Genomic DNA, 26,126 nt, shown 5'->3' with positions numbered 1-26,126 from the left:
AACTGGAGCGAAAATAGGAAAGAGATGGGATAAAACGAGGAGAAAAAAGAGAAACATCCAGTCTAATTTCACTTGTTAATGTTCGATTTTCAGAAGGTGTTTACGTTTGACATTAGGTTCTCCTCTAGGGAATGTTATTCGCCGTCGAATGAAGAGGATTCTTTTTTTGAAGAGGAGGAGAACTTCGGAGGGCCGGTACTTTCGTTCACCACATTGAGTTTGTGTTAGAAATTGGGAGGTAGAGAAAGTTTACTTTAGGGGGACCTGCTGACAAATGAAGTTCTTCTGTTTGCTGATCTTTTACTTGCTTAACGTGAACTTAGCGACCAAATAAGAAGAAAGAATTAGCAAGAATTTTACTCCCATCAAGCCACCTAATGAGCCACATAACTTACAATTAAACTTAACTTGCTGAGTGTATTTATAATTATAGAGGTTTAGGAAGTAAGTTTCAGGACTATAAAAATAACTTCCTCTGACATATAATTTCGATTGATATTAAAAGGAATAGTTACCAGTAAAGTTTGCATTATTATAACTAAAATAAAATAAATGAACTGTTATTAATGCTAAATATTTTTGTTGTTGGTGTCTTGTCCATGAATCTCACGGAAGAATGGTTGCCAGAACCTCAAGGAGGTTAGACTTCAGTTTCCACCCCAATGTTGAGGGAAAGCACCTCGCGGGGGGGGTCAGAGGGTCTCCCACACTTCTCCCATACCACCAATCCACAAAACAGGACTTTCAGATAGCCATATATTTAGAGTACACCCATGCCGCAAAGACAGTGCACATTTACAAACATCCATGCCTTCTCCGGGATTCGAACACAGGCCCTTCTGTGCCGCAATAGGCACCCCTAACCACTATGCCTTCTGGGCAGCGTTAAATATTTTAAAAATGTGTGAATAAATATTCAGAAATTCTACCTAATTATCGCATATATATTTTGGATAAAGCATAGCAGATTAATAACCTAAGTTTAACATACGATTACTGTATTAGTTCAAAAGGGCATTAGCTCGAATGCGCTATTAGGCTCCGTTCAGGCGGTAGTTTAAATGTCATAACTGGTTTAAGCCAAGATTTGTTGCTAGGTAATCAGACCTTGCTACGTCAAAAAAACTTGTTTAGGGCTTTTGGCGCAAAGTTCGCAGATTTCAACTTTATGCCAGCTTGGTATAAAAGTCCACCAATCGGAGCGAACGCGAGAGCGGGGAAATAGAGCGGGTAAGCTTTTGATACATAAACGCATGCGAAAATCTAGCTTCTCTAATTGGCTATGCCTTAGTCCTGTCTCGCAGGTGTGAACGGAACTCCCGCATTTGATGCCTTATGACTATACCTTTATGACACGTATACCACTATCTGAACGGAACCTTAGTTTCGAGGACTTGCCTCTTCCACTAGAAGGAGGTTAGAATAAATGGAGTAAGCCTTTTGCATATGCCCCGTGCAACGAAAATGAAACCATGAAACGTCACGGTATGACGCCACCAATTATTATGACCGCAAGTGGACTTCTGGTTGGCCTGCTTATATTCTAATCGGATTTGTCTACATGTTAGCTAATCATCATTGAATGCTAAGTCTCTCATTCACGAAAGTCACGAATCGTGAAAGTCTCCCGTTCTAATTTTAATACTTAACATAAAAGATTTTCTACAAAGTATATAAAAAATTACAAGGATTGGAAATAACCCTTTCAAATTTAACAAAATCTTCGTACATGAAAACGTGTAAATGGTAACAATAACAGTTTTATGGGCCTGTGGACGTTGATATTTCCTTTAAAATTCTGTTCAATTTTATTTATTAATATGTTTCGTTGTCTCTTCTCTACTCTGTATGGCGGCCATGATAAGGGTTAACGTCACGTTCCTGATATTTCCTTGGCTTCACTTTTGTGACGTCAGTCTCATTCCATCTATTCTAACCTCTTTGGTCCACAATAAACGGTGAATCACTTTTCAAGTTGTTGCCACCAAATACTATTGGTCCATATTATCTTAGGGGAATCATTAATGAAGAATCTGAAAATATGTATGTATGTTCCTGGCATTAACATATTGCGAAAAAACGACGTATCTAAAGGCAATACCGTAGATTTCTATCCGAACATGGGCACCTAGAATCGCGAATTTTTAATTTTTAATTTCGTATTTCATATTTTATAAAATCTTGAAAACGATTTGAAACGTTTTGAAAGCGAGCAGTGGCAACACTGTATGGAATAAAACATTTTTATTTTTAGTGCTCAAGACTGTATATCAGGAAGATGTATATCTAAAAATATGGCCCCCCCCGGGGTCGACGTAAAGAACTCTGCGAAACTACTCGCTAGGATCTGTACCTAGGCAGTCTCGACCACACGGATATACAAATTACGAACTAGCGGCTCTGGAGGCTCTGGAAAGGTCGCTTGTTGGCCGGCCCGTGGATCTGGAAAATCCTAGAAGAGATGACTCTAGTAGCTCGGGCGTGGCGTCCTGGTTATGTCCTGGCTGAGTCTTGGCTGAGTAATGTCCCTCTGTGACGGGCAGCCCGAGCGACTGGTAGGTAGTAAATTGACGACTAGTGAAACCCTGAGGTCTATATTACTCCAGGTTCGTTGGCGCCGATCTCTCCAAGGTTCTAGGACAAGGGTTGAACCCATGGGTCTAATTCGGTGGCAGGTGAGGACCCTTAGTGTCATTAAGTTGACGGTAAGAGGCACGCCCGGTGATTATCTAAAGATATGCTATTTTTGAATATTTTGCGATTTTCCTGTTGAATTGAATCTTACCTAGCGTAAGTGCGAAGAACATGACATTAATAAATTTAACACAAAAAACGTTAATAATAAAAGGACAAAAATGTTTCGCAAGTTATCACACTAAGAAAACTGAGCATCGATATGATGAACCGATAAAAGACTAAAAAATGTTATGCCAACCCTTAACACTGAATCGGAAATTCTAAACATAACATTTCCCCGCTGTTTTGAAAATTTTTGTAATTTTGCTGTTCAAATGTATATGGCAAAGTGCGAAGAGAGCGATGCTTAATAACAAAGCTAAAAATACAAAAAGAAATATAATGACTGCAACAGCAGACTGATAGACTACGCGCTCGGGGAGAACGTAAAAAAATAAAATAAAATAAAAAATAAAATAAATCATTTTGGATGACCGTTAAAATCTGAACCATTTCAGACTTTTCTTCTCTTTTATTATTATTATTATTACAGTAATTTATTTGTTAAAACCATCGCTTTCTGCATCACAAAATTTAATGTGTGGTGGTGTAAAATATTGAATCAGTAGACGAGATTAACATTGTAAATAAAGTTATAATAAAAATAATTAAAATAAAAATAAATAAAAGTAAAAATAAAAGTAAATAGAAGTAAATAAAAGAGTTAACCTCCTATATTGCGTACAAGGAAGTAAAACAAATACCCTAAAAATTCTTGTATGAGAAACGGTGAATAAATCGGAAAGCTACTCAGTGCTTTCCGACAATAAATGTATGCAAATGCGTTAAAGTCAGTTACCTAAATTGAGGATTGACTTCGCTTAATATAGGTTATAATATAGGTTTTCAATCATCAGATGGATAACTTCATTTAAAATAGTTCCACTAACTTAACTCATTACTTACATAAAATGGATTTACTTAAAGTTCACATACGTGAATCACTGAATTCGCTTCGAGGAAAAAGAGCATAAACTTTTAGATATTTCGCACATCATTACGCATCATAAGTATGCGCACATGGTGTATACAGGCGCACTGTAGCTACTCGAAAACGTTGATCTCATGAAATTACAGCAGACTACGAAGCTCGTAGCTAAGTATCTTAGCTGCTGTCAGCAGGCAAACGTTTTCGTCGAATAAGGCTCCATCTACAAAATTACTAGACGAATGTCAGCAAGCCGAGTAAACATCAGTTGCGATTATGGAACTTGGAAGTATGGAGGTAACTTGGAAGGAAACTGTCAAATTCTTCACATAATCAACAACAGATTTCACAATGCCGTCCAGATTGTAGTTTCCATAATGACCGGCGTGACTATAAACGAGATAATTTTCATTGAAGTCCCTCGCTAATACACAGGACTTTGTTAAACTGATCTCTGCAGGTAAATGATTTTCTAGCGATGAGGGGAACAATCACAATTACGTTATTCGAAATTATTTCTTATGGTATTCGCTTAATGCTAATTGTTATCGAAAGTTAGTTACTAAAAAGGTTTACTGATAACATTACGAGGATACTAATTAGTACTAATTTTTAGTCCAAAGGGGCAATTTTCCCAGAAACTCTATTGATTTCGTTTTGGCATTTTGCGTCGATTCACGATAAGCGTGGTCTCATTTTTCAAATTGTTGCCATCAAATGTTATCACCCTGTGTTGTATTTAAAAAAGTTAAAGAATGAAGAATGTGCATGAATGTATGTATTTTTCTCGCATTGTGATAAAACAACGGTACCTAGAGCCATCAAAATTTGAATAACGTAATCTTCCATAGAATATGGGCATGTGGAAGCCCTAATTTGAATCTGAAATTTGTTTTATTAAGATTTTATATTTTGTAACACTTTCACGAATTTTTAATTAACAAACTCAACGATTTCAAAGCGAGCAATGGCCACACTATAAAAAAAAAAAAAAAAAAAAAAAAAAAAAAAAAAAAAAAAAAAAAAAAACTGCAGCTCGCGAGACTCTGTATCGGAAATTCTAAAGATAACCTCTATTTAAAATTTTTTTGCGATATTGCTGTTGAACGGAATTTTATGGTTTAAGTGCGAAGATTTAGGTTAGGTTAGGTTATTTAATTACGAGAAAGCCTCGAGGGCTATCTGCCTAAGAGGAGGGATGCCTTCGTGGAGGACTTTCTAAGGGAAACTGGCTCGTATACACGTTACACATAAGGAAAACCACGTAAACACACATGCAGCCAGCCCGTTCGCGGGATTCGAACCTCGGACCGAACTACCAGTGTTCAGCGACTTTACTGCTCGGCCGCTGGTGGGCCTTAAGTGCAAAGAACATGATATTTAATAAATAAAGGTAACACACGATATGTAAAAAAAGCCCCTTTGGACGTAATTAAAATTTGAAATCTTTCAGATTTTCTTTTATTTCTTATGTATTATCCATAAATTATTTTCAGAAAGATGATCCCGAGGCATCTGCTACATAAAGTGTGCAATTGTTTTAAAAGGATAGTGATGGAGATTTTAATCTGTCATCTTGGGTGATGACATTATATACAAATAAAATAAAGACATAATGAGTAAGAAATATGGCTATGCATTTTAGACAAATGCAGTTTATTATAGTATATTTTAGAGAGAAATCGTGAATCGATATTGCTAAAATTTGTGGTCGTTTGCTTGTTGGTGGCATTGTCTCCTTCGGAATGGCGGGAGTTGAGTTTCGAAACAGGTACTCGTCGATTCCAAAAATTCGTGGGAAGACATTTCGACCAATCAGCCGAGATATTAATTAAAACCTCCAAAAAAGGTAATTTTCGCGTTCATTTTTCCGAGTGAGAAAAGTCTCGTATGCTGGAGATAAAAATCTGTGTTATTTCGAGAAGTGTTGCCTCTGCTCGCTTTCAAATTGTAGAGTTTGTTAATAAAAAAATTTTATGTTTTACAAAATATGAAATAAAAGTAGCATTGCCAAACACTAAATATATATTATTATTATGTAAGATCATTTTCTGACACTGAAGAAAGCACGCGATTGCATGTGATGTTATTGCATGTCGGAAAATCTTCGTTCATGTCAGCATTTTAATTGCTGTTGTTAAACCTTTTTTTTTTGTTTCAGATTAGGATAACTCACGTGGAATGTTATTACCACATTAATTCTTTTATTAATATTGAGAAAACGTTGTTATATTACATTAAATTTAGATCTTGCCGTCGTATATATACATATTAACCCGAAATACCCAAAGTTTTTGTTTCCTAGTTTGGCAATAAAAAATTTAATTTACGAATTGGTTTTTGCTTGGAATGAACGAACTGACTTCATTCGTATTGAAATATTTCTACGCACTCTTTTTTCAGGTGTACATAGAACTTATAAATTTTGCTTTGGATCGCAGCTGGTAACTTTGTATACAGTACAGTAAATTAATAGTACATTTTATTTTTAATTTTGAATTATATAGACCTTATAAATATTGCTTTTGCCGTAGCACGCTAGTAATACATAAAATTTGAAATTTCATATAAAAGCCATGTGCTCGAGCTTATGTAATTTGTCAAGTTGATATTAAATGCAGCAAGTTACGTTTGCAACATGGACGATTGCATTTGCAATCAGCGCTGATGATCTGAGCAATAACTGATTGCCTAGATCTGGATTATAATTGATCATCACCCAAAATTATCGTAGGACGGAGCGAAACTATGCGGAGAAGGAATGAATGTTTGCAAGCATACAGTGTCTGTGCGGCAAAGGTAAACTCAAAATACACGGGAAACTGAAAGTTCTCTCTAGAAGTTAATGGTAAAGGACCCTCGGATCGCCCAAGGTGTTGTAAGGATCCTAAGTTTTACTAACGTTTATTTTATTTTAAAACTGTACTATCACTTCTTGTTTTCTACTTCTGGCCCGAATTAAATGCTTTAAATCGTTTATGCAAATTGTCTTGCTAACGCCTCATAGCTTGAGTAAGCTCCCTGTTCCTATTCAGGACACATCATGTTTCCAAAGCAAATCAAGAGAAACACAAGTCCTGACAGTGTATACTTCCTCAAAATTATTGGAAGAAATGCACGGTTATGTACGATCAATCGTTCAATTCTGGTTTTCTCTTCTATCTGTACCTGTGGCAAGTTGCAGAAAACGTCTGCTTCGCAGAAAATAAAGTCTTCTAAAAGGATTCGCAGTAGCAGTGATGTAGGAACATCGATAAGAATTGAAAGTGTTCGATACAGGTATCAGTTTGAAACAATAATGCATATCTAGTTGTTATAATTATGTATGCTTCTTCACTTTCTAGAAATCTGACTTTCTAAGGTTATATTTCTCTTTTCCTGCGGATAATACCGTTATCACATAACGCGATCAAACCCCCAACCGAATTTCTTATTCACATTCTTTACTACCGCAACACTGGGTCATTTGAAATATGTTTTATAGACTATGTGAATATTGACAAATTTGGATAATCACAAGTTATTATAACAGCATATGGCATTTTCAGAATTATCCTATAGCAGTTTTTTTACCTCTTCTTTTTTCGTGAGGAAAATTCATTTTCTAACTAGGAATTTTATATCCTTTTTACTTAAACATTTATCACGGTGTTATGAATTTTCTACTTAGATAAGTAATTTTAGTAGAATCACAAGTAAAATTGTTATATTTTTTCTGTACAATGTAGCACGAGACAAATTTTAAGAGAAAGCTATGCCAGAAAAGTAAGAATACAGGGGTAAGTGCATTTAACAATGAGTAAATGGGTATCTCGGTAATTTGGCGAAATATCGCCAAGCTGACAATCCTTTTGGCGACTTTTTTGTCACTAAATTTGACGATCATTTAGCGACATTTTGGTCCGGTCCCTGCATCACCGTAATAAGTATTGTAACTGAATGAATGAAATTGACCACTATGTTAGCTGTAACCGTAATTCTACCCTCTTATTGCTTTCCAGTAATTTACAGAAATTACGTGAAATATCTCGCTGCCGGTTGAAAACTATTTAAGCCCGAAGAGACAGCATCTGCTCTCAATTGCTTAGTTATTGTTATCGCGAGTTGTTGTTTAGTTCCGCGCCAATTGAGATATCCTAATTAGCTTTCTCTTAAGAAGCTCTTGGCATTCCTTTGGATTTAACAATCCTAGTAGTTGGATGTGTAACTACTGCTTATATATCTACAGTTTTCATATATCATGTAGTAACCAACAGTTTAAATGTAGTGTTTATACAGTTAAGCATTATTTAATCATGTAGTATCATATGCCATAGACCAAATCATTAGTAACCAATGTCATGTAGTACCATTGAGTACCATGTAGTAATATATCACACAGTATCATATATCATCTTTCACTGAATGTCTCATGCAGTATTATGTTGCATATGTATGTCACTTAAAACACTAAGGCAGCATGGGCGTTTTCGTGGTTTTCCCCATGTGTAACGTGGATACGAGCCAGTTTCCCTTAGAAAGTCCTCCACAAAGGCAGATAGCCCTAGTGTGCTTGGCCATAATTAAATAAACCAAACCTAAAACACTAAGTATGGCAAAGTACTTATCTGCATAGCCCTTGTTTGGCAATTTGTTTTTTACATGATATTCAATAAATAGGATGGGGCTCGGCTACTGGTGTGGGGGTTCGTTTGCCCCCCCACTCCTTCCTATACCATCTCGGGGGGGTGCTCTAGATAAGGGGGGACGCGGTGCTGTGCCGATTAACCGCCATGGTAGAGGGGTGGTGCTCGCGTCCTCCGTAACTAAACTAAATTACTCCTTGTACTGTGTGATACTGTGAGCACTTGTACGTATATTTCTGTGGAAAATTCCAGAATTATGAAATATTTCATTTGATAAAAACGAATATTATTAACCTATTATCAGACTTGTGCGTTTAATCTGTTACGAATCCGTGCACAAGCAAAAAAATTATTTTCGCTTACTGTGGTGAATTTTAATTTGAATGAAATGTGAGATATTCGCAACAACTTTATGGGTTATAATTATTTGGTACCAATGCTTTTAGTCTGGTAAAATGTCAGAAAATATACTAATCCTATTTTACAAAGTGGAAGAGAGGTTTTTAACAACTTACCCATAACTTGTACAAATACATCTTTTTGTGCTCTGTCACCTTCTTTATTTTCAGCTGCACAAGCGTATTTCCCTTCGTCGGCTTTCTTATTAACTTCTTTTATAATAAGCGTTCCATTGGGAAACACTTGTTGTCTGTGATTCTGTGGGAGAAGCCTAGAATCTGATTAAAATACATTCATTATGAAAGTGCCTTGCACTTGAAAAATGTAAGCATCGCAGTAGTTTTTTTTAAACAAATTTAATGTTTAAGAGAGATGATAACTGGAAAGTTGTAAATAAAAGTAACGTTCGAAACAGACACGAGATTTCGGTATATTTTATTCTTGTTTACTCAGATATAATAAACGTAATTAATCTACAGAAATATATATCTGCAATGCAGTAAAAATTCGAATATGAAGGCAAAATATAGACACGATGGCTGGAACAGGTTGAAAAGATTATGGTTACCTTTGGCTTATGTTAATACAGAAATACTTATATACGGCTCAAAGTTATTAACTATTATTAATATACTAAACTTGTTGTATTTGATATTAGCTGGCAATCAAACGTATTTAACATAATCAATTTGAAAACAGATGAGAAACATGCCAAATGAAACATAAAATTAGTATTGTAACAACTTTGAGCTTGGCATAACATAAGTTATCTAAATTTATGTGAAGCTCTCAATCGATTTCGAGAGCAAACAGGGACAGATCACTATTCGTCAGAAGCAAAGAAGTCTAAAAGTCTGAAAAGCAATTAAGTACGGTTACTTTCGGAGTACTTAGACATTTTTCCGCTTTCCTCCACATCAGAAGAGCTGAAATGAGCAGCATTAGGAGAAAACAGAAAAGAGAGGAAAGCCAACATGACTAAGAAATAATGAGACAAATCTCAGAATAGGGCAGATGAGTAATTCTTGTAGAGTCATTACGTTAATTGGAAGCAGAAAATATGAAAAAAATGCTACCGCCTTCGCCGGGAATCGAACCACGGACCTCTGAAATACCGGCTCAGTGTGCAGAACCACTACACCACGAAGGCAACTAGGGAAGTGGGAGAAATACATTATATACTCCCCTTTCTAAAGGGCGACTAGGGTTTTAGGGGACCTAGTCGCCAAATCCTGGGTGCGAAGAATCATCATCCACAACCCTTTTAGTTCGGGCGCCACTTGTACAGACATTAGGATTTTGTTGGAGGCCGGAGAGATAAAAAATTAACATTGCCTTCGCCGGGAATTGAACCACGAACCTCTAAAATACCGGCTCAGTGTGCAGAACCACTACACCCCGAAGGCGCGCTAGGGAGTGGGAGAAATACCTTATATTCTGAAAAATCAAGAGTTTAAAGAATCCTTGACCATGGTACATCTTTCATAACATGTAGCAGGTGGAGGAGTTGTGAGCTGTGGGGGACCCGAACTTATGTAGTTAAGAATAGGAATGCGAACTCTCGACTAAATCGAATCAGCTACAGGTGGTTGGGAGAAAAGGGAGCACAAGTCTATTACCATAACTCCTGAAACACACATCACAGCGAATCAGTATTCAGCTTTAAGCTCGAAAAAATTTCAGTCTGAGAATTAGCAATTTTCAGTTTCGAACAATTCCCAGGACACTTTGAAAAAAGTTAAGATTATTTTGGGTGGTAAAAACATCAAAAATAGGGTTGCTTCTTTTAGCGTCCAGCATATTTTTCTTTAATATCTCACTATAACTGGAATTGTTAGTTATGGAGCTTAGCGTAGGGTTCTCTTTAGATAAAACAGGGAAGTTAAATTCATATTTGCTAGAAACATGTTTCTCTTTCTCCGTTTTCTTTTGTGTTTCAGCAAGCCTTTTCAGGTATTCCTGACATTAACGATAGAACCTCGCATCATTTTGAGCACAGAAAATACATTTAGGGTTCTGTCCTTCTTTAAGTGTACAAGCAGATGTCCTGGGATATCCTCAGCATTCTGAGCACCGTTCCTCTTTAAAACAGCGGTGTTGTGTATACCCGAACCTCTGGTATTTATTGCTCTGGATCGGGCTGTTAACTTAACGCTCGTAAAGCTTGATCATAACTTGGAAGCTGAAAATATTGCATTGCCTTACTTAGAGTTATCCTGTTCTAGAAAAACGACAGGTACCTTAACAACGCCAGATCCAGTTTTTTTGAGTTAATTGTCTAACTTTCCGTACAGGAAAACTTACAAATCATCAGGGTTTTAAAGAGATAATTCTCCGGGATTGTATTCGGAAGGCTCTGGAAAGCTGTTACTTTGCTATGCTGATTGATTGATACTTTGATATGATACTTTGATTATTGTTATGCTGGTCTCAGCGCGAACTTTATCACTCAGATAATCTCAGTTAGGGAACCCTTGTATATTTTACCTCAGTTATGTTCCTCAAAAGGGATTGCAGATCCTCAAACGACAGATTGGAAAGCCACTATTTGTTCGAGTGTGAAATTACCAAACACCTACATTTCCGGCCGTACACAGCTGAAATGCCCAGGTATGGCTGTAACAACTCCAAAAGTGTAAGCTACTACGAAACAAACTAAAAACTCTCATAGACTACCTGGCAATGAATTGCGAAAATACAAAAGCAATCTAAAAACAAATCATTCAGAGCAGCCAGTCTTGACCCCAAGTAGCACATGACGTAGCAAAGACGTTGCAAACTGGTCCAAAAGGTTGCAAAGTGGTCATAGTACCGTTTTTGCTACATCATGTGCTACTTGGGACTAGAGTCTACTGGAGTGACTGTACTACTAGAGTTTCTTTAGTAATACATACAAATACCTATCTTCCGAAGTAACTTTATAAATTCAGCTACAAATTTATTTAATTTTTAATAAAAATTAAATATTCTGTAGAGATTTTTGGCTAGGCTTAGCTATAAATGAATGCTCCACCAATTGAGTAGAAATGCTGATAGTCATATAACCCTTTGCGGCTCAGTGTTCCACTACATGGAACACCCAAATTGAATCGCTTCTGAAACCTTTAAATTCAACTGTAAATAGATAAAAATGCCTTTATAATATACTTTGAACTTTTCTTTTTAAACAGTAGATAACAGCATATCACAAAGAGACACAGAATTTTCATTTATTATGTGTTATTAAAATCCACTTTTTCAGGTAATTTTCTCTATTTTTTTAATGATATAAAAAATTTTATTTGGAAAAAAAAATAGGCACAATTTTGCTGGCTGTACTCCAAATTATCTGTTCTATATTTTTTTTAATATTTCAGACAAAAACCATACGCAGAATCATTGAATAAACCTGGGTGTTCCATTAGCGGGAACACTGCGTCTTTAGCGATCTCATGGTGTTACGAATCAGAACATCTGTGCTTAGGAGAGAACATCCGTTGTTTACGTTTTCTGTTTCCGTTGCTTTGGGGGGAGGGGTGCAATAAAATCAAACAAAGCAGTATTGAGGGGTGAGGTGTGTTTTGTGTTATGAAAGCCCTAATATTGGCATCTCGAAGTTTTTGGGAGTAGTGTTTAGGCGGGAATTTGATTAGTAGCTTGACACGTCTATACTTAGACCTGCGCGAATTTTTTGCTGTCGCATTTTAGTCTCATTCCCATTTATTTTCAATAATTGTGTAGATATTTTTCGTGTATGTATATATTATAGGCTTGTTTTTCTTTATTGTTAATATTAATCGTAGTTAATTTTTTTATTATTAATTTTCCATAAATGGCTCGGAGAGGTCTAACTCTTTCCGAAAATTTTTTAATATTTTTGTATATAGGACTTGTGTATATAGACATTTATCTCATTTATTCGTATATATTCAAGAATATTGTGTATATCCAGGAAACGATGTATACAGCCATAATACAGAGTTTTTTCATTCTTATACAAACGCTTCTACTCATTTTCGTGCTTCACTGCAATGCTCGCTTAGTTGCACTTTTAAAAGCTCTGGCGGCGCAGTGTTCCACCTCATGGAACACCCACAGAATTAAAACGGTAAGTACAATTTTTACAAAATTTTACCTGTATACTCCTTTAGGACTAAATAGACTGCATACAACTTTTTTTATTGAAATTCCGACGTTAACGTATAGCGCGCCGCAAAGGGAGATTTTTGGCTAGGCTTAGCTATAAATGAATGCTCCACCAATAGAGTAGAAATGCTGATAGTCATATAACTGGCGATACAGGAACTCAGCTGATGGTAAGTAAATAAGTAATATTGGAAAGAAGTTTGATACCTTTAAGTTTGATACTTTGATATGCCTATTTTAGCAGGAATTATATCCTGCATTACAGGCACCAAATAACCCCGTATAGAAGATACATAACATACAGACTATATAGGAAGATAGTGTAGAGGTGACTCAGGCCAGTGTAAGTGAAAATGCCGTGAACGGGAAGGCAAATCATCTATGCGCAGTTAAAACGTGTTGCTTTACTGGGAATCAATCAGTGATTAGCTGAGAGGACTGTAGTAAAGTGTACTGATTACTGTGGAGCATAAACGCAACCGTTGAGCCCATTGCTTTCCAATCTTGCAGATTTATTTGCTCCTGACGAAAAGGAAACCGTATCTGAGGGCATTCGAAATCATTAAGATATTGACGTAAATTTACCCCAAACTCGGGGTTATCTCATTACTAATTTTATAATCATTATAGTTTTCGTTTGCGATTAGCAGTTCCGTAGCAAAACGTTTTCCATAAAGTAATTTTTAAAACTTTTAAACCCTCTAAGTTCATTTCTGAAAGATAAAATCCATACTAAATAATAGTAATAAATGAAACAACCTAAGCAGCATGTCTGTATTTGACTAATGTTTTCATCTGCGTACTAAAATAATTTAGTTCGATTAATTGAAACCTAAATTATCAGTCAAAAGTTGCTTTTAAAAATTTACATGTTCCAGACTTTAAAGCTAAGATATATTTTATCTTATTGAATCTAATATTAATATCATAAGTGATAATTAAGTTTCACAGAAGATGAGATTTTAAACTTTTATAAATTATTTAAGATGCTGCTGATATTGAACTCTGTAAGGTAGCAAGATAAACGTTCATGAATAAATACCCAGGGATGTTATTACTGCTTGTTAATTTTTTATAACTCAAGGTATATATTTTGGAATTATTAATGCATCACATTTTAAGATATTTTCTAGAATTTATTCTATGTCAATAAATATATTACACTCTATTATTTATATATTTATCTTGGCTAAAATAACAACTACATTAATAGATCATGCATATACGTAAGTTCATTAAAACATTTTATAAAAAAAGTATTTTTTTTTTGTTTAAATGCACTTATATTGCATTTTTTATAGAATTTCCTTCATAGTTATTACCTTAATTAAACTGCAGATATTGTTAAAGCTAATCAATATTTATAGACAGTATTTTGATTAAATGGCAATTATTTAAAAGCTTACATTTCGAAATTTGATGCTAGTTGGCAACAATATGCACATTAGGATGGAACGAAAAGACACTTCACATTTATATTTTTCTGTCGCCTAGGCGGAAAAATTATCTAACTAAGCAAAAATTGCATAACTATGCAAAATGGGGGAAAGAAATGTTTTCATATAAAAATTGATTTTCTGTTCGTGCATCGCACTCGGAGTTTTAAAAAATGGCAAATTTTGTTGTTCTTCGGCATTTTTTTTATAATTACTAAACTTACTACTATCGAAATATAGTTATTCCAAAAGTAAAGTCTCGAGGAATAAGAAAACATTTTTAAAAATCTGTATTTTGATATTATTTAATGCTTTTCAAAATTAAAAAAAAAAAAAAAAAAAAATTTTTTTAAAAAATGGCAATAATTGGCAATTTCTGACAATTTTACTTTTCCATTTTTACTAAACAAACGGTGAATATAGTAATCAATTTTAAATCTGTTATTTAAAAGAGATTTGTTTCTCATTTTTTTAAAATTTTAAGTCTCTTTCTAATATAATGCTAGCTTTATTTTCTTTGCCAGCTAAAAACCTCCCAGCTGCTTTGTAAAAATAAAATGTTTATTAAAGTAATGAATTTTCAAATTTTTAAAGATCAGTTAAAAGACATCAGAAAGCAGACCAATTAAATTTTTTCGGAACAATGCTATCGAAGTAAACCTAATAGAGATTATAATTTTATGTGAATAAATTTAAATCTGAGAGAAATAGTTTTTTTAAATACTTGCATAAAAATTATTCCACAATGAATTCTTCTGAAATGCTCTACTTATTTTACTTTAATTGATATAAATTCTTTTTGAGAATTGGTTTACTTAATCTAAAAGCAAATACTTATTTTTTGAAATAATAAAATTAATTTAATACATACCTCTTGACCAAGTGATACTGGATAGAGGGTATCCACCAGCAGGGCAAGGCAAAATAGTTATCTCACCAGCTAAAGCAGTAATATTAGGCATGGATCTTATTATAGGTGGACCAAATACATTTACCCTTGCCGAATGTTGTACGGATCCTACTTCGTTCGTCGCGGTACACGAAAAAAGTCCTCCATCTTCAACCTGTATGCCTTAACAAAAGAAAAGAGTGCTTTAGCCAGGAAAACCAGAATATTAACAGATAGAAAATGTGCAGTTGCAAGTAACTGAGATTACAGTACAGTACAACTCCGGTTATCCGAACTCCGACTATCCGAATCGCTGATTATCCGAATAACTTTCAGAATTTAAGAAAAAGAGAGAAGAAAAGATGAGGATGACGTGTCACTTGAGGAATTAAGAAACATCAAAACTTCTTTTTCTTTAAAAATAGCTTTCTTCTCCCATGTTCAACATACAGTAATCGTTTTTGTACGTAGAACGTTTCTTTAAAAAACATCCAGTTATCCGAATGGGGTCCGGTCCCAGTTGATTCGGATATAATGCTGGCTTTATATCCGAATCAACTGGGTTTTGCTGTATATTAATTACAAAACAGTTTAATAGGACAACTAAACAAAAAGCAATAAAAGAATCCATAAACACATTCATACATGCTTTACTTGAATTAAATCTTTGATCATCAAGCTTTCACAGTCAAATCAATTTCAGAAAATAATTATGCACTATAATTTTTGATAAATGAACCAAAGTAAAAATAAATTTGAAATACCAATTAATATTATTAAATTATTATTATAACTAGTTAATTAGCCGACATAATGGAATAAACGTACCTGTTATATTGACATAACTGACTACTCTACTGTCCCGAGTGACGTAATCTCCAACGCGAAATCTAAGTTGTTCGGGTAACGGCAGTGAATCTAATTTCCAAGTCACCTGTGGTAAAGGGCTTCCTGTAGCCATGCATTTTAAGGAAACGGAAACACCAGGATATACCGTCTTTTCGGAAAAGAGTTCTTCCAAGACAGGAGGTTCGTCTGAAATTTTCAATGCAAACATGAGTTCTAGAAATGCATAATACAAAATAGCTTCTGCGTGTTAACTTCAGTTTACAAATTTTGTTAACTGCCGTTAAATAAATTTAAGAAAAAAAAAATCAATCAAAAAAAATAACTGAATGATGTCAGATTTTTAACGGTTATCAGAAGGTTGTGTTAAGGTTTTTTACGCTCTCACTGGGATCGCAGTTCACCAGTCTGCTGTTGCACTAACTACTGCTCTCATTTTGTGTGTGTGTGGGTGTGTCATTTTAGCTTTAATATCAAACATTGCTTTCATTACACTTACGCCATATAGAATTCAAAAGCAACATCGCAAAAATTTTAAAAGCAGTATACCAGCATATATTTAGAATTCCTGATACTGTATGATGCTGTATTAAGTGTTGACATACCTTTTCTGTTTTTTTTTTCAGTCTATTCTCAGTTCATCATATCAATATTCAGTTTTCGTACTAAGATGGCTTTACAAAATTTTATCTTAATTTGTTTTGGTCCAGAAACATAACACAATTTATTAAATATCACGTTCTTCTGACTTATGCCATAAAATATTCATTTCAATGGAAAAAAAATGTTTAAGAAACAGCAAAATAGCATGCCAGTCGAATTTCCCAAAGACAGTCTCGCGAGCTGGAGATAAAAATGTTTTATTCTGCACAGTGTTGCCACTGCTCCCTTTCGAAAGCTAGAAAACATAAAAATTATTTGATGCATAAAAAGCTCTTAAAATATCGAAAACATTATTCAGTTACCGAACACTATATGCTTTCTTTACACGATAAATAAAAAAAAAAAAAATTGAAGATTTCGTGGGAGATTTATAAATTATTAGAAAGACCGTAGGAGTAAATAGAGAAAATTGGTAATAAAATAAAAACTACTGTTTTGCATAGTAACGACGTTGTCAAGTCATTTCCACATAATATATATATATATATATATATATTGTTGCTTGCTTACGGATTCGTAATAGATTGAACGCGTACAGAACCGATGATAGGTTAATAAAACTTATTTGTATCAAAAGAAACACTTCGAAATTCTACAATTTTCCACAGAAATCATCGTACAGATGTTCACAGTATCACAGAGTACAACCAGCAGTTACGCTTCAAACTACTAAGAACGTTAAACACAACGCAATTATCTCACCAGACTCATAGTTTTTCAACTGACCACTGAGATATTTCTATTACGTTCTGCTTCTCGAAGTTACTGGAAAGGAGCATAAGGACCGAATTACGGTTACAGCTAATACAGTGATCAATTATATTTGTTCATTTACAATACCTATGACGATGATACAGACACACCAGACGATAGATTCCAGATCCATGTTCTAGCGAACCCATTCCGAATTTAGATATCTATGGTCCAAGGGCCCTCATCCTCGCGGACGCAACCCTCGTAGTCCCCACCCGGCTTTTACAAAGAATAGGACAGAACGAATCGTCGCTATGTTAAAACTTTGTCACCTTGCCTCCGGGCACCACTCAATTGGCAAAACGAACATTGTTGTGGGTGCTCTGTCCACTCTGTCAGTCCACGCCAAGAGAACTGAATAGGGTCAAAGTCCCAGGGATTCGGTCGACGATCTCCGATCTAGCTCCACCCCAGCGGAAGGAACATACACGACGGTACCAGTATGGTCCCTGCCAAGCCTGAACCAACCTGAGTACAATACTCGGGTTCTAGTCTTGCGAAGTCAAATTATATACCCTCGTGGTTGAGACTGCCTAGGTACAGATCCTAACCAGTACTTCCCAGGCGTTCGCCTGTGTCAATCCCCGGGGGGGGATGACGATGATACAGGTACACGACCAAAATGTCGCCAAACGGTAGCCAAGTTTGGCGACTTTTACAATTTATTGCCAAACTTGGCGACGAAATAAGTTGCCAAACCGTTGTCAGCTTGGCGATATCTCGCCAAGTTACGGAGATACCCGTTTACTCAATGTTAAACGAATGTACTTGCCCCTGTATTCTTACTTTTCCAGCACAGCTTGTCTCTTTTAAATATGTTTTACGTTACACTACACAGAAAAAGACAAAAGTTTCACAAATGTTTGAGCTAAAATCATCTATCTATCTATGTAAACAATTCTTAACAATATATATGGATAAATAAACAAATTTTTATTTATATATAATTTCTCGTACATCGATTTCCTAAACCCTTAATTGCCAACAGAAATAAATCATGCGGCTCTTTTGAAACAATTAATAACCAGGAAATACAATTTCCACGTTAAATCGATTTCATTCTAGAATGCATCTAATTACGCTTACGCACTGACAACAATTCCCAACAATGCAATGTCGCTAGCGAATGATTAAATATGGAGCTTTTAAAAATCAATATACACTTCAACGATTCCCCCCTCCGCTCCACCACACTTCAGTTCTGACTGGAGAAGCTTAACACATCCCTTTTCCATCCCTAGGTGCTTCCCTGTTATTCGATATTACATTAAATGTCCCAGGCGGCCAGAGTAGCCGTAAGAGCATTAGACACATATGCCCGGCTAAAGTCATTATTATTGTCAAATTCCAACCACCAGTTAAAAAGAATGTTTGAATAAAATGCATTATGCAACGCGTTACACCAGGCGTCTGTCGCATATTTCGCTCATTTGCATCATCTGTGTGAAAGAAATAAATTAGAGTAAAGTGTAACGGAGCTTCTTAAGTCATTTTTATGTAAATTATTTCCAAAATTGTAACAAATTTTGGTCGCCAAGGGGTAGGAGAGTGTGAGGAGGAATTTGGGGGGTAATAATCGGCAGCCGATATTAGATATGTCTCATAATAAAGCGACGAAACGATACCTCGTTTTCTTTCAGCTGGGAGACGAGTAGAATCTAAATTGGGCTAAACGGTCTTGGTTAAAAATGTTTCATGTGAATCCTTTGTTTGCATTTTAAGTTTCTATTGCGTTTCATGAATTCTTTATGAGGTCTTCTATTTTTCATTAAGACTGATTTATACGGTTTCTTTGTTGTTACCCTTAATGTTATAATTTACCGGGGAATAACATTTTATTTTGTTTACCAGATTTAATTTTCTAACCACAACGTGATGAACTATTCACTCCTAATCCTTAGAGCAAAGAAAGAAGATTTTCATCAAGCATTCAATTACAAAATTAAATTTAATCAGGGAGATTCGAAGCGGAAAATAAGTAAATATTTGCGCAGAGTATAGAAAATGCCCTTCATATATATAGAGAGCCTCATTTTATCCAGAAATGAGGGAATTAAAAAGAAATTCAATTTAAAGGGAAGAAGTAGGGAAGGAAGCATATTGCATTTGGAGGTTCAAAATTTTATTAATCAAAATTTGCTTAATTGCTGTTAAATTAATTTCTTTCGGTCCTGAAATATTTCATTTGATTACTTCATTTCTCGAATAAATTCTTCCGGTTTTCGCTTAAATGAACATTCGAAATTTATCGTAAAAAATATCGGACAGTATTAATTCCTTTGCAATGGATTACAAGAAGGCAATTAGTCACATTTTTATTTATAGAAAAAAAAAACTTAAGGGGTGAGATTGGGAAACAAATGAGTTACCTAATTTTTAATATATGAGGGTTGCCTAGTTGAAAAGTGGTCAAGCCGAATGAGAAGAATACTTTTATTTCAAATAGCCATAGGCGTTGTAGCGCATTTCCCATCATTTCAGCAGAGGTTTGTGCCTTTTTATTATTATTATTATTTACGTGTTCCGCATTAAGGCACTACAGGGAAGGGAGGAAGACCTTCGTGGAGGACTTCCTAAGAGGAACTGGCTCGTATTAACACGTTACACTTATCGAAAACGGTTCTAGTGTAGAATTGAGTGGCCCTTCGATTAGCGACATTTTTTTTTTTAAATTTTGGCGATGAAAGCGCACTTCTGGTTACCATGAAAGTTTTAATTTTGTTTTAACTTCCTTATTTTATTTAAATGAAAATAGATTGATGTGTACACAGACAAATTTAAAGCAGTGCGCAATGCCTACTTTGTGCAATTCTAGGATATTTTTTATGTGAAAACAGATCGATGTGTACATGGACACAGAGTTTGTGCAATTCTTTGACTTATTATTTGGTTTTGTGTAGCGGCCATCTTGAAATTGTCCCTTCCTGGCGCCGATCTTGGAGTCAAAAAAGAATCGCCAAAAAACAAGGGGCACCCAATTGTAAACTTTTAATGCGAAAACCACAAAAACACCCATGTAGCCAGCCCGGGCTGCATGGGTATTTTCGTTTGCGGGATTCGAACCTGGGACCAAACTAATAATGTTCAGGGACTTTATCGCTTGGCCGCTGGTAGGCCTAGGTCTTCCCCCTTGCGGTAGAAAAATGGTTGATTCTTGAGGAAGTCCTGCACAGCTTTCTTGACTTCATCGTCCGAAAGGAAACGTCTCACCCGTAATTCTCGCTTAAGTGGCCCAAAGATGTGTAAGTCACAGAGTGACAAATTCGGAATATACGGCGGGTATTTCAGCACATCCCTACGGAATTTGCTTAAGTTCATCTGGATTTCACAGGAGACATGTGGGCGGGCATTGCCATGGAGAAGGACAACTTGCTATAAAAGAAAACCTGGCCGTTTGCTTTTGATTGCTTTCAGTAGTTTCCTCAGAGTACTGCAGTTTGTGATGGATTGATGGTGCTCCCTTGTGGCACGAAATCATTGAAACAAAAATGAAAGCATCATTTCTTGTGCAGTCGTCGTCGGCGCTTTTGATTTCCTTGGTGGAGGACATGATGTGTGTCTCTATTGCATGCTGGTTTTCTTGGATTCGGGTGTATAGTGGTGACACTGGGACTTGTCACCCAACTCGTCAACTATACGTTCTACAAATGCAGGATCCTCTTCATAACGTATCAAATGCTGAAGATTGAGGTCCATTCGTTGTTTCTCATGATCAAGGTGTCTTGGTACCCATTCCGTATGCGAGTTATTACACTGCAGTTCTTGGTGGATGATGGTGTGAACTGTTCCTTTACTCAGATTGAGTTCGTCACTCATGTCACGGATCCGAACTTTTCGACTAGTTCTGTTCATTTCATCAAAGGCGACAACAGAGTCGTTGGTGATCACGATGTTTGCTTGGTCCACTCTATGTATTTTCTTTTCATTGTGAAAACACGACGGTACCTAGAGCCATCAAATTTTGAATATCGCATTCGTCCAGCCAAACGTAGGAAACCCAACACTTGAGTTTCGAACTTGTTTTATTATTTATTTCATATTTTGTAAAATCTATATGAATTTTTCATTAACAGACTCAACGATTTAAAGGCAATCAACGATAAAGCTGTTCATACTAAAACATATTTATCTCCCGTGCGCAAGACATTTGCCATTCAGAAAAATATAAGGCATTTATCTTTCAGTTTTAATTTACAAATTCGGCTCCGAGAAAGCAAAGTGTTGCCACTGCAAGAAATAAAATATTTTATCTTATATACTTTACTTATATCCAGCGAGCGAGAATGCTGCTGTTCAGAAAAATGTATATTTATCTTCCAATTTTAATTAATAAAATGGGCTCTATCATAGTAATGTAAATAGTGGACGGAAATTAAATAATTTTATCTTCTACGCGTCCACGTGTTGTCATTCAGTAAAGCCTAAGATACTTTAAAATTTAATCTGGAGTATTACTAAGTTATAAACTAAGCGCTTTAAAAACAATAAATACGGTTCTTAAGAATATGTTTTTCTGCTTTTAATATGACTGCTTTTAATATGACTGATTTAAATAAACATGCACTAAAATCTGAAGCGTCTAATTAGACGTATTCAATATTTTTTTTTGAAATAACACCAGCCGGACTCATTAAAATAATTGTATTCTTTTTTGGAGTAAATATTTTAGTTAACTGGTCGCGCAAGCGCCTAGTATTTGAAGAAGTAATTTAGCAAATAAGAAGTAATGTATAATGCTAAAGAAATGCTGCTTTTAAGTATTTAGTAATTTTGCTGTTGAATTGAATTTTATGTGGCGTATGTGTGAAGAACGTGATATTTAATAAATAACATATAAATAGTTAATATTAAAAGTCTATGAAAAATGTTTGGTTGCTGTCTAAGAAAACTAAATATTGATATAAAAAATTGAGAAACGATTGAAAAAAATATAAAAATGTATGCCAAATTTTAACTCTGCATAGAGAATTTTAAACAAATGCAGCTTTGGGATTTGGATGCTGAATTGTGAATGGCGTAAGCTTGAAGAAAACGATGCTTGATAAGAAATTGCTTTCTGATTCCGATTCCTTTTTGTTAATGATGTTTAATAATATTCAAATTATGCCAAACTGCCAATGTTTGTAAAAATACCACAAATAGTTCTTAAAAAATTAGGTCTCAAAATTTTTGCTCCTCAGGGTTAATTGAATTTGGTATATATTTATTAATCTCTCTTTTTTTATATAACTTGATTCCTTCTTTAACATTACGAAATTTAGGTTCATTCCAAATAAAATTCGACCATTTTTACTTCCTTGTACGAAGTAAAAAGGAAGTATTGTAATCGCGAAAAGTTTCAGGCAGCATATTTCAACGAAAATATCCATTTTGATCGCTATCGAATGCAATTTAACGATGTTTTTGAGTGACATCTGTACGTAAGAACAGAATAAAAGACTCGTTTCCTCAAAAAAATTTATAAAACTGCTTTAAAATGAATTCTGAAGAGAATTTTTCGTGGCGTCTGTACGAACGTATGTACGTACGTGCGTACGTACGTATCTCGCATAACTCAAAAACCAGTAGCCTCAAAACGTTGAAATTTTGTATATAGGACAGCTATAACATGTAGATGTGCACCTCGTATTTTGATTGCAATCGGCCGCACCAAACGTATATAAATATATTTATATATATCCACTCTGTTACCCGGCTCAGTGATCTCAGTTTCTTTACTCCTATATGTTTGTAAATTGTACATTTTTTGCTTTAAAAATGATTTAATTATGTTGCTTCCGGTTAAGATTTTTATGCCTTTAGTAAATCTGTATGCAATATTTTTAGAATTATCAACAATTTTAAAGTTGTTTAAGTGCCGCTAAGCTTTTTTTTAATGGCGGCCATTGATGGTTTACATTTGAAACAGCAGACTAGTGGATTTGTTGCCAATCTAGAGAAACTTAAATTCGCAACAAAAAAGATAACGCCTTCATTTATTATTGCCAATTAAATCATGCTTAATTCTTTCTGGAATTTTTTCGAGGAAATAAGTGTTTAAGATTTACTTCGTAATTTTTAATATAGATATTTTGAGTTTTGATGCATTTTTGCCTTCTCGCGAAGTGAGAACTGAATTAATTGAATGAGAAATGCTCAATCGTCTGTGAAAAACTGTTTCGTTTTTGCTTTGTTTGCTTAATTTCTTTTATACATAGTACTCTAGACTTTCTTTTATACATAGTTGAATAGAACATGTGGCAACGATTAGATAATTATATTCTTTAAATGATATAAATTTTGTGCATTATGAGTTATAATATGAATGAAATATAATACTGTTAAGTGAATCTAGCGGCAGAGTGTCACTATGGTAAACAAATACTAGAGTCAATTTTAAAGAATGCATTTATTCTATTGTGGTTTATGCTCTGTCGGCGAAGTAGATATAATTCAATCCAATAAGTTTAAATGAAATGCAAGAAAAAATGCGAATAATTAAATATTCCGTACAAGGAAGTCATGTGGTGTACACATCAGATTTTTTATGATTTATACTTAAAATTTGTATTTTTAAGTAATTTTCATTAAATTTTCGAAACTATTTTGAATTATAATGTATAAAATGTTTATCATCATCTTTGGATGTTTATCTAAGATGCATAAGGTATCTCTTTAGATGTATATCTAAGTATATGTATATCTAAGCATACCTGCAAACAATGAGAGTTTTTATTCCAAATTTCCTGAGATATACGTGAATTAACATTTTGGCCTATTTGAAATTTGGCATATTTATTATAAGCAATAAAAACATCAAATGTGGTTTAGGCGCTTTGTTATAATTATTTGAAAGTAGGAACGATGTGACAATTTAAAAAAAGGAAAGGAAAATAGGTTACCATATATTAAGAAGGCCAAGTGAATGTTTCCTGGCGTAAACGGCAAAATATGCGCCAAGATAAATTTTTGAATTTCTGAATTTGAAAATTTTGCATGTCATTTCAGAAAAAGCCCGATTTTGTGTAAAAATACCTGTATTAGAACAGTGCTATATATAAATCTAATATATATCCTAAGTCGCCCTTTCGAGACATGAAAAACGCAGTATGAATTTTGTCAATCAGCCCAGTAGAACTGGAGACATGGAACAGCATTTTTTTTTTTTTTTTTTTTTTTTCAGTGTACTTGTTAAGAACTGAATTAAGTGAGATACTTACTTTAGGTAAAACATTCTTCGACACTCTCACAGTACTATAAAACTAATAAAAATTCTATTCAAACCTGTATAAATTATTATAAAATAATCGAAATATGTACAAAAGGAGAAGAAATTTGAAAACAAAATGAAAAATCAAAAGTTAGACTTTTAAATACAAATTTACGCATTCTTTTAGATTTATACGCCCCATCAAGAGGTAAGTATTTTATATTCTTTCAGATTTATACGCAAAATCAAAGGTAGGTATATAAAGACAAATTTAGGTACAAATAGGAACTAGAAAAGAAATTAAAATTAATTTACTTGTTTGCAAAATTTGTAACTAAATGGTTGTATGTGTAAATGTACTCGGTGGTGGAATGTAATAGTGTTCTCGTTAGTGGGAGAACGTAGTGGTTGGTGACGTGTTGCACTCTAAGATATATTTGCCATGGTCTTGGCAAGAGAATATATATCTTCTTTTTCGATTGTTCCTTTGCTTGTCTTATTAAAATATGAAATTAGGAATTTAAACATTTTAGATAGCAAATGGTGATTTAAAACCACTATAGAAGTCTTTTTGAATGTGCATTAAAATAATAAGGTCTGACGGATACATATTTTAAAAATCATGAAGATAATTTGGTGTTTTCATTTATAATAAAAATCGGATGTTAATTTACCAAAGAATTTAAAAGAGTTTACAAAATGATTAAATTAAAATTCTTATTAAAAATTAAATTCGTGTTTAAAAAAAAATTCGTGAATAATTTGTATCTATTCTAAAAGTGAGAATTCATACATTTGATAACGGGAAAATAATTTCTTTACCAATTTCACTACTTTTTAAGTAGTTAATTTGATATTTCTTCCGTAAGATTTCAGTTTTGATTCAAGTAATGAAGGGCACGGCTAATTTTAGAAACATTTAACTCCCAAGAAAGCCTTTTAATCTCATTTTCTGTATTTCATTCATTTTTTAATGAAGAAATTATAAACGTAGTTCTCTAAAGGATTAAAGTTTGAGTTCATTATTTCACCTTAGCATTTCTTCTCTTCTTAGAATAAAAGTAAAATTACGTTTAAACTTTTTCTCACTTTACCGAAATTTAATTAAAATCATAAATAAAAGGAAACACTGAAATAATTTAATTTACTGTCTTAAATTCTGTTCGCATTTATAATTGAATTGAATGTAATCCTAATTATGCCCACTTTCTTTTAAGGGAATTTTGCGAAAACCGCTGGCTTACTTCTTGTGATGAAAATAAGCTTACTCTCTTGGTCTTTACCGTTTACTATTAATAAAAAGCACGGCATTTTCTAGTTTTCCAACCAGCTAAGTCTGCTTTTAAAAATTTACTGGGTCGCAATATTATAGCACGGAAAATATAATATAGTACAACTCGCTTATTACGATCCCAGATTTAACGAGAACCCAGATTTAGTGAAAAAATCGAAACTATTTGGTTGGTATAATATTACGTTTATGTGAACTTAACTCGCTTGTAACGAACCCCGGTTATAACGAGCAATATTTTTATGA

The 26,126-nt window shown here is 34.4% G+C and overlaps 1 protein-coding gene across 7 annotated transcripts in view; it reads right to left on the bottom strand.

The window, feature by feature from the left end:
- The window catches only part of LOC118184793 (cell adhesion molecule Dscam1-like), a 1,226,874-nt gene that overhangs the window by 559,627 nt on the left and 641,121 nt on the right, over window positions 1-26,126 (bottom strand). For all 7 annotated transcript variants that reach the window (XM_085823248.1, XM_085823249.1, XM_085823251.1 and 4 more), the window contains 3 exons: window positions 15,967-16,173; window positions 15,121-15,321; window positions 8,805-8,966 (listed from right to left, as the gene is read on the bottom strand). In XM_085823248.1, coding sequence (XP_085679374.1) covers window positions 8,805-8,966; window positions 15,121-15,321; window positions 15,967-16,173 — 570 coding nt within the window. The remainder of the gene's footprint in view (window positions 1-8,804; window positions 8,967-15,120; window positions 15,322-15,966; window positions 16,174-26,126) is intronic.

The sequence above is a fragment of the Stegodyphus dumicola genome, chromosome 9, assembly GCF_044657685.1.
Source record: "Stegodyphus dumicola isolate Sdum_Otavi_A_Nest chromosome 9, ASM4465768v1".
Lineage (NCBI taxonomy): Eukaryota > Metazoa > Arthropoda > Arachnida > Araneae > Eresidae > Stegodyphus > Stegodyphus dumicola.
This window is presented reverse-complemented; position numbering and strand designations above follow the sequence as displayed.